General features: G+C 39.3%; 2 protein-coding genes across 4 annotated transcripts in view; one reads left to right on the top strand and one right to left on the bottom strand.

Annotated features, from left to right (window-relative positions):
- Positions 1-10,000, bottom strand: part of LOC144065871 (uncharacterized) — a 120,575-nt gene that overhangs the window by 95,208 nt on the left and 15,367 nt on the right. Inside the window, exons 1-2 of one of the 3 annotated variants that reach the window (XM_077589073.1) lie at positions 4,359-4,686; positions 1-3,073 (exon numbers count right to left, since the gene is read on the bottom strand). The exon at positions 1-3,073 is cut by the window's left edge and continues 375 nt beyond it. The exons of 1 other annotated variant lie outside the window; for it this stretch is intronic. In XM_077589073.1, the coding sequence (XP_077445199.1) occupies positions 669-3,073; positions 4,359-4,470 (2,517 nt within the window). In that variant the 5' untranslated portion in view covers positions 4,471-4,686 and the 3' untranslated portion in view covers positions 1-668. Of the gene's footprint in view, positions 3,074-4,358; positions 4,687-10,000 lie in introns of those variants that run through there. One more of the 3 variants, XM_077589072.1, reaches the window with a different exon arrangement.
- The window catches only part of LOC144066101 (uncharacterized), a 4,706-nt gene continuing 2,177 nt past the window's right edge, over positions 7,472-10,000 (top strand). Inside the window, 2 exon segments of the mRNA XM_077589447.1 lie at positions 7,472-7,611; positions 8,747-10,000. The exon segment at positions 8,747-10,000 is cut by the window's right edge and continues 2,177 nt beyond it. Of these exon segments, the coding sequence (XP_077445573.1) occupies positions 7,500-7,611; positions 8,747-10,000 (1,366 nt within the window). The 5' untranslated portion in view covers positions 7,472-7,499.

A 10,000-nucleotide genomic window follows, 5' to 3' on the forward strand; every position in this document is an offset into this window, starting at 1 on the left:
CTCCAAAATGAACCCAAAGTAAGTTCTTATAGTGACAAAAGGAAAAGAATGTAGTTTACAAAGCTAATAGAAAATTCTGAAGATTAAATGAAATAAAACAACATTTGACTTGTTTTTCTCTTTTTCAAACAGACACAAATTCACAGCAGACTAATTATATCAACATGATTCAAAAATGACACGAGGGATTCTCATCATTTTGCCAATTAATAGATAACACACACACACACACATTTGTGTCTTTTAAGTCTTATGAATAAATCCTTGGCAACAAACTTAGTATTATATAGTATTAAGTATTTTTAACCAATGTGTTGAACCAAAAATTGAGCAAAGAAAGGGCTTTTCGCCACTGCGGGTTGTTAAGTCTTCTTTTCAGGTTCCCTTCTGTCAAAATGTTGGAACATTAACTGCACCTGGAAAAGGTTTTTGAATTGTGTAGCTTTTTAATTAGGCTGTTGTAGCGAATCTGTGGCCACAGACTGAGCAGGAAAACATTGTTCTCCTGTGTGGGTTAATAAGTGTTCTTTTAAGCTTCTCCTTTGGGAAAATGTTTGACCACAAACTGAACACGAAAATGTTTTTTCACCTGTGTGGGTTCTTGTGTGGGTTTTTATCGTTCCCTTATCTGTAAATGTTTTACCGCAAACTGCACACGAGAATGACTTTTAAACTGTGTGTGTTCTTGCATGACTAATTAAGTAATCCTTCCGTGTGAATGTTTGACCACAAAGTGAACACGAAAATGTTTTTTCACCAGTGTGGGTTCTTGTGTGCTTTTTTAAGGTTCCCTTCTCTGTAAATCTTTTACCACAAACTGAACACGAAAATGTTTTTTCACCAGTGTGGATTCTTGTGTGCTTTTTTAAGTTTCCCTTCTCTGTAAATGTTTTACCACAAACTGAACACGAAAATGGTTTTTCACCAGTGTGGGTTCTTGTGTGGATTTTTAAGCTTCCTTTCTGTGTAAATCTTTTACCGCAAACTGAACACGAAAATGTTTTTTCACCTGTGTGTGTTCTTGCATGAATATTTAAGTGTCCCTTCTGTGTAAATCTTTGACCACAAACTGAACACGAAAATGGTTTTTCACCAGTGTGGATTTTTGTGTGTATTTTTAAGATTCCCTTCCGTGTAAATCTTTGACCACAAACTGAACACGAAAATGTATTTTCACCCGTGTGTGTTCTTGCATGACTATCTAAGTCTCCTTTCTGTGTGAATCTTTGACCACAAACTGAACACGAAAATGGTTTTTCACCCGTGTGTGTTCTTGTGTGTCTTTTTAAGTGATGCTGTAGAGAAAAGGTTTTACCGCAAACTGAACACGAAAATGGTTTTCCACCAGTGTGGGTTCTTGTGTGCCTTTTTAAGTGTCCCTTCTCTGTAAATCTTTGACCACAAACTGAACACGAAAATGGTTTTTCACCAGTGTGGGTTCTTGTGTGTATTTTTAAGCTTTCTTTCTCTTTAAATCTTTTACCACAAACTGAACACGAAAATGGTTTTTCACCAGTGTGGGTTCTTGCATGACGATTTAAGGGTCGCTTCTCTGTAAATCTTTGACCACAAACTGAACACGAAAATGGTTTTTCACCAGTGTGGGTGCTTGTGTGCGATTTTAAGTAATGCTGTTGAGAAAAGGCTTTACCACAAACTGAACACGAAAATGGTTTTTCACCAGTGTGGGTTCTTGTGTGCCTTTTTAAGTTTTGCTTGTGTGTAAATCTTTGACCACAAACTGAACACGAAAATGGTTTTTCACCAGTGTGGGTTCCTGTGTGGATTTTTAAGCTTCCTTTCTGTGTAAATCTTTTACCGCAAACTGAACACGAAAATGTTTTTTCACCTGTGTGTTTTCTTGCATGACTATTTAAGTGTTCCTTCTGTGTGAATCTTTGACCACAAAATGAACACGCAAATGGTTTTTCACCAGTGTGTGTTCTTGTGTGCGATTTTAAGTAATGCTGTTGAGAAAAGGCTTTACCGCAAACTGAACACGAAAATGGTTTTCCACCAGTGTGGGTTCTTGTGTGCCTTTTTAAGTTTTGCTTGAGTGTAAATCTTTGACCGCAAACTGAACACGAAAATGGCTTTTCACCTGTGTGTGTTCTTGCATGACTAATTAAGATTCCCTTCAGTGTGAATCTTTGACCACAAAATGAACACGAAAATGGTTTTTCACCAGTGTGGGTTCTTGCATGACTATTTAAGTGTCCCTTCTGTGTGAATCTTTGACCGCAAACTGAACACGAAAATGGTTTTTCACCAGTGTGTGTTCTTGCATGAATATTTAACTTTCCCTTGTGTGTAAATGTTTTACCACAAATTGTACATAAGGGTTTCTCCCCGGTGTGGCTCCTCATATGTGTTTTCAAAGTAGACTTTTTCCCAAAGATTTTTCCACACTGAGAGCATTTCCAGAGTTTGCCGTCCTTAAGACCTTCATTGTCATAAAGCAACTCTTCGCTTTCTGATAACGGAGCAATTAAATTGTCTGCTTGCCCTTCTGCTGAGCTGCCGTTCGGAGTCTCCGCCCCTCTGCCGGCCACGCCCAGATCATCTTCACTCTTGAAAGGCTCACCAGTTGACACAGTCACATCATCTTCCTCCTTTTTGATTTGCTGTTGAGGGAACTCTGGCTCCTCCTCTTTAAATTGGGGTAATGTTAAGGTGTGTGCAGGCTCCGCCCCTCTGCTGGTCACGCCCAGATCCTCTTCCCTCTTCAGGAATTCACCAAGTGACCAGGTGACATCATCTTCCTCCTTGATTGGAAGTCGGTCGTCTCTCATTTGTTGTTGAGGGAACTCTGGCTCCTCCTCTTTAATTTGGGGTAAGGTTAAGGTGTGTGCAGGCTCCGCCCCTCTGCTGGTCACGCCCAGATCCTCTTCCCTCTTCAGGAATTCACCAAGTGACCAGGTGACATCATCTTCCTCCTTCTTGATTGGAAGTCGCTCGACTCTCATTTGTTGTTGAGAGAACTCTGGCTCCTCCCCTTTGATTTGGGGGAGCTCGAGTTCCTTTTTAAGGCCAGCAGACTCTTTCCCATCAGGACCAAGATATTCTCTGAAACCTGCAAAGACACGAAAATAAATGATATGTTTCATAATCTGTCTATCTAACGAGAAGTCCTTTAGGTTAGACTGGGAATGTAAAGTCTTATACTTATACCGGCGGTGGTTAGACTGGGAATGTAAAGTCTTATACTTATATCGGCGGTGGTTAGGCTCGTAACATGACATTAACTTGAAATTTAACTGAAATCAACTCAAATGACTATACACACCCACATATATTCGACCACATGGAATTTCTCCAATTTGTCTCATATCTCAAGGAAAAAAAATGCTCGGAATTTAGCTCGTTTCTCAAATTTCCCGTAAATTGGGACACTCGTATGTCAATGTATTCCTGTAATATGCTGGCTGCCACAGCAAATGTTCAATTAATAAGGAATAATTAAAGCACTTGCGGGTGACCCGCATTGTAATCAACAGTTTGAGGAAAACAGAGTTCACCTTCAAAATTAAAGTACAATTAAGAGCACACCTACACATTTCAATGTTTAAGAATGTTTTGTTTTATTAAACCCAAAGGATTCTTTAATCTCATCTCATTTTCCGAACCGCTTTATCCTCATCAGAGTTGGGGGGGCTGGAGCCTATCCCAGCTAACTTTGGGCCAGAGGCGGGGGGGCACCCTGAATTGTTGGCCAGCCAATCGCAGGGCACAACAAGACAGACAACCATTCACACTCACACTCATACCTAGGATCAATTTAGAGTGTCCAATCAGCCTACCATGTCTTTAGAATGTGGGAGGAAGCCGGAGTACCCAGAGAAAACCCACACGCGTCAAAATAAAAAGGTAAAAAAATTGAAAAAAAGCCTTTCTATAAATGGTCATTTTTAAAGAAACTAATGCTTTACTATACATGGTCTTTTTTTATTATTAATAAAGCCTTACTTTGCAAAGTCTATGCATGGCCTGGGGAGAACATGAAAACTCCACAAAGTTGGACTTGACCTGGATTTGAACCCAGGACCCTAGAGCTGTGAGGCCGACGCGCTAACCACTCGCTCCTCTGGGCCGCTTTTCACATTTTTAAGAACTTAAAATAAAATAAAAATCTTCAGTGTTGAGTCCTAGTAGCAAGCGGAAGACATGGGAGTTGCTTCCGCTTGAAAAATAATTTAGAAAATAAAAAACATTTTCCCCATAAAAAATCCGCGATGTAGTGAAATGCTGAGGGATTACTGTCCTTGAATTTGCAATTGCATTGCACAGATATAGCACTTCTACAATTAGCATTAAGCCTTAATGGTTTAGGAAATATATAGATATAAAAATGGACCCACCTTCTAGTCTGTAAAGGACAACTTTTGCATGCATTATTTGGCAAAATGTCGAGTTTTCCTCGTCGAACGTTGCTGCTCTTTTCCCACACGTAAATTCTGATGGAGACGCCATTGATAGCTGCTAGCTAGGCTAAGCTAAGGTAGGCCGCAAAGCTTCAAAGTTCTTCGACGACGTGAGAGACTTGTTCCTTTGATATATGCTAACAGGCTGAGATAAAGTAGCCCGCAAAGCTTCAACGAGGTCTTGAAAATGATTTTGGCTGATATTTAAGGTCATAAAGTAGTTTATGCTAGACACGTCGGGGACCCATAGGTTAAGCTAGGTGAAGAAAACTGCGCATGCGCGGTGGCAGCGTCACTTCCTTCGATTTATAAATGTAAGAGAGTCGGAAATAGGAAATAATTAATCTTCAAATGTTCTGACGTGTGGTTTGAGCAATAATTGTTTGCGCAGGTTTTAATTAAATTGAAAATTAAATTAAACATAAATCACTTGAAGATTGCGTCTAAAAAGGAGGCGTCGCAAAACGCGCATGCGCAGAAAAAACGTCCTTGATAATGGAGCTGTTGCTCTTTCGCCGATTGGCATCACGGGAGAAGTAGTTCTTCAATGAAACGGTTTGAACTCGCAGGAATCAGTCTCTTATTTAGGTACCGCTCTCTCGTGGTCAGGAGAAAATTTGTTTAATTTTAATTTCTGTATTCGTGGACATTGTACACAATAATTAAGACACTGTCAATCACAAGTTATCGAAGAAGCGCATTTAAAGAAATCATAATAATAATAATAATCGGACATAGGCCCCTGTTGTAATTATCACAACACAAAAAGCCTACTTGTCATCACACGCAGCAACTGCGTGTGACGAAATTGATGCGTAATAGATGCATATTAGAAAATTAGCAATTTCTCAAAGGTGTCTTAAACCCAAAAGGAAAAGTTTGTTTTTTCTTTTATTTACATTATTCCCTTAATCCGGACCAACCACTAGATGTAAATTATGTCTTGATTTTCCCATTTTTAACGAATATTTGCAATTTTCCCTCCAATTTTGTTCTTTTTGTGTTTTAGTTCAATAAGTATTTTGTAAAATGTAAAAATAACTATATAGAAATATTTTCAACAAATGATTCTTCCCTTATAAAGAATAAAAGCTCAAATAAACATTATTTTAGATCTATGAAAAATATTTAAGGCTTTATATCCAGTTCTTTAAATCCGATTTAATCTCTCTCTCTCGCTCTCTTGCTCTCCCTCTCTCCATCTCTCCCTCCCTCACCCTCTTTGCCTCTCCCTCCCTCTCTCCCTCCCTCTCTCTCTCTCTCTCTCTCTCTCTATATATATATATATATATATATATATATATATATATATATATATATATATATAGTTGGAATAATGGTTAATACCCTTATATCATTATTAGTAATATTTAATTAAAATTGGAAGACATCTTTCAACATAACTGCTTACAACTTGCAAGGAGAAATCACTCCCAACGCGTCTGCGTTCGCAAAAGGATTCTGACGAGCGGCATACTCTTCGGTCCATTTAGCGGCACATTACCAAAACATTCAAAGGTAATCTGATTTAAACATAGCATAAGCAAAAACAACTGTCTCAACTGTTTTGAACAATTGTATAAGCTTAACTGAATAACATCATAAAGGTTATAAAAACAACTGTCACAACAATCTGTTTTTATCGGAACACCTGCGTAAGAATTTGCACAATAAGCATAAAAAGTGACCCGAGCGGATCGTAAATCAAAACAACGGCATTAGAATTTGCACCAATAAGCATAATAATTTCTCTATAAGGTAAACAGAGCAACAGTATATTTGAACAATAATGCGAGTATTCTCTGAAGTTTGTTTCGATTTATCGCCATCTGCAAGATTCCGAGACAAAGCAGTTTAAGAGTCCTTGTAGATCATCCGTCTGGCCTGGAACTTGTTGTCCTGTTCAGTCCATAGTTATGAAGACAATTGACTGGCCCCGACAGGAAGACTGGGGGAAAGTGCACTCGGTCCAAACAGTATGGCACAATTTAAATTATAGCTTCATTACCTATTAATTCCAAATGAACAAAGAACTGAATGACAAGCCTTGCATTTTACATTTTTTATAGATCTAAAACTATGTTTATTTTAGCTTTTTTTCTTACTGAGGGAAGATGTCTTTTAATCATTTAATTTCAAAAGGAAACGAAATATGTTTTTATGTTCAAAATTAAAGTGGAAAACAGAAAATATTTTTATATAGTTATTTTTACATTTTACTAAATACTCATTGAACTAAAACACAAAAAGAAAAAATAAGGATGAAAAAATTGCAAATATTCGTTAAAAATGGGAAAATCAAGAAATATAATTTACATCTAGTGGTTGGTCCAGGTTGAGGGAATAATGTTAATAAAAGAAAAAACAAACATTTCCTTTTGGGTTTAAGACACCTTTGAGAAATTGCAAATTTTCTGATATAATTTCTGCGCTTCTTCGATAACTTGTGATTGACAGTGTCTTAATTATTGTGTATAATGTCCACGAATACTGAAATTAAAATTAAACAAATTTTCTCCTGACCACGAGAGAGCGTTACCAAAATAAGAGACTGATTCCTGCGAGTTCAAACCGTTTCATTGAAGAACTACTTCTCCCGTGGTGCCAATCGGCGAAACAGCAACAGCTCCATTATCAAGGACGATTTTTCTCTGCGCATGCGCGTTTTGCGAAGACTCCTTTTGAGACGCGATCTTCAAGTTATTTATGTTTAATTTAATTTTCAATTTAATTAAAACCTGCGCAAACAATCATTGCTCAAACCACACGTCAGAACATTTGAAGATTAATTATTTCCTATTTCCGACTCTCTTACATTTATAAATCGAAGGAAGTGACGCTGCCACCGCGCATGCGCAGTTTTCGCCACCTAGCTTAACCTATGGGTCCCCGACGTGTCTAGCATAAACTACTTTATGACCTTAAATATCAGCCAAAATCATTTTCAAGACCTCGTTGAAGCTTTGCGGCCTACTTTAGCTCAGCCTGTTAGCATATATTAAAGGAACAACTCTTCAAGTCGTCGAAGAACTTTGAAGCTTTGCGCCCTCTTTAACTTAGCCTAGCTAGCAGCTATCAATGGCGTCTCCATCAGAATTTACGTGTGGGAAAAGACCAGCAAAGTTCCACGAGGAAAACTCGACATTTTGCAAAATAATCCATGCAAAAGTTGTCCTTCACAGACTAGAAGGTGGGTCCATTTTTATATCTAAATATTCCCTTCATCATTAAGGCTTAATGGTAATTGTAGAAGTGCTGTTTTTGTGCGCTGCAATTGCATATTCAAGTACAGTAATCCCTCAGCATTTCACTACATCGCGGATTTTTTCTGGGGAAAATGTTTATTTTTTAAATATTTTTTTCAAGCTGAAGCAACTCCCATGTCTTCCGCTTGCTACTAGGACTCAGCACTGGAGATTTTTTTTAAATTATAAATTCATAAAAATGTGAAAACTGGCCCAGAGGAGCGAGTGGTTAGCGCATCGGCCTCACAGCTCTCGGGTCCTAGGTTCAAATCCAGGTCAAGTCTACCTGTGTGGAGTTTGCATGTTCTTCCCAGGCCTGTGTGGGTTTCCTCCAGGTACTCCGGTTTCCTCCCACACTCCAAAGACTTGCATAGTAAGGCTTTTTTTAATAATAAAAGACCATGTATAGTAAAGTATCAGTTTCTTTAAAAATGACCATTTATAGAAAGGCTTTTTTTTCCAAAAAAATGACCTTTTTATTTTGACGCGTGTGGGTTTTCTCCAGGTACTCCGGCTTCCTCCCACATTGTAAAGACATGGTAGGCTGATTCGACACTAAATTGCTCCTAGGTATGAGTGTGAGTGTGAATGGTTGTCTGTCTTGTTGTGCCCTGCGATTGGCTGGCCAACAATTCAGGGTGCCCCCCCCCTCCGCCTCTGGCCCAAAGTCAGCTGGGATAGGCTCCCAGTCCTCAGTTCCCAAGAGCACCTGTCGTGAGCCCTCCGAAGCCGAAAACAGTTCGCAGTTCCCAAGAGCACTTGTTGTGAGACCTCTCCATGCCCATGGCCATTCCCTGTCCTCTTGCTGTGAACCACAGTCCTTACTTTAGCAAGAGATGCATTAAAATGGCTTTTATTAATGCCAATAACTCTAACATAAAAGCACATTGATCAACACATATATATTGTTTAATATTGTTACACATTTAGGATGAGCATTACTATTCCTAATAAGCAAATATATTGATTAATATTGTAAGCATGTTTATAATAAGGCTTTATATTCCTAAATAAGCATTGCAAACACATTTATAATAATGATTACTCCAACACATATCATTTATTTTCGTGTCTTTGCAGGTTTCAGAGAATATCTTGGTCCTGATGGGAAAGAGTCTGTTGGCCTTAAAAAGGAACTTGAGCTCCCCCAAATTAAAGAGGAGGAGCCAGAGTTCCCTCAACAACAAATGAGATACGAGCGACTTCCAATCAAGAAGGAGGAAGATGATGTCACCTGGTCATTTGGTGAATTCCTGAAAAGGGAAGAGGATCTGGGCGTGACCAGGAGAGGGGCGGAGCCTGCATACACCTTAACACTACCCCAAATTAAAGAGGAGGAGCCAGAGTTCCCTCAACAACAAATGAGATACGAGCGACTTCCAATCAAGAAGGAGGAAGATGATGTCACCTGGTCATTTGGTGAATTCCTGAAAAGGGAAGAGGATCTGGGCGTGACCAGCAGAGGGGCGGAGCCTGCACACACCTTAACACTACCCCAAATTAAAGAGGAGGAGCCAGAGTTCCCTCAACAACAAATGAGATACGAGCGACTTCCAATCAAGAAGGAGGAAGATGATGTCACCTGGTCATTTGGTGAATTCCTGAAAAGGGAAGAGGATCTGGGCGTGACCAGCAGAGGGGCGGAGCCTGCACACACCTTAAAGTTACCCCAAATTAAAGAGGAGGAGCTAGAGTTCCCTCAACAGCAAATCAAAAAGGAGGAAGATGATGTCACTGTGTCAACTGGTGAGCCTTTCAAGAGTGAAGATGATCTGGGCGTGGCCGGCAGAGGGGCGGAGACTCCGAACGGCAGCTCAGCAGAAGGGCAAGCAGACAATTTAATTGCTCCGTTATCAGATACCGAAGACTTGCTTTATGACAATGAAGGTCTTAAGGATGGCAAACTCTGGAAATGCTCTCAGTGTGGAAAAACCTTTGGGAAAAAGTCTACTTTGAAAACACATATGAGGAGCCACACTGGGGAGAAACCCTTATCATGTACAGTTTGTGGTAAAACATTTACAGAGAAGGGAAACTTAAAAACGCACACGAGAACACACTCGAGTGAAAAACCATTTTCGTGTTCAGTTTGTGGTCAAAGATTCACACAGAAGGGACACGTAAATAGTCATGCAAGAACCCACACTGGTGAAAAACCATTTTCGTGTTCAGTTTGCGGTAAAGCCTTTTCTCAACAGCATCACTTAAAAACGCACACAAGAACACACTCTGGTGAAAAACCATTTTCGTGTTCAGTTTGTGGTAAAAGATTTAAAGAGAAAGGAAGCTTAAAAATCCACATAAGAACCCACACTGGTGAAAAACCATTGTCGT

This window comes from Stigmatopora argus, chromosome 20 (assembly GCF_051989625.1).
Source record: "Stigmatopora argus isolate UIUO_Sarg chromosome 20, RoL_Sarg_1.0, whole genome shotgun sequence".
Classification (NCBI taxonomy): Eukaryota; Metazoa; Chordata; class Actinopteri; order Syngnathiformes; family Syngnathidae; genus Stigmatopora; species Stigmatopora argus.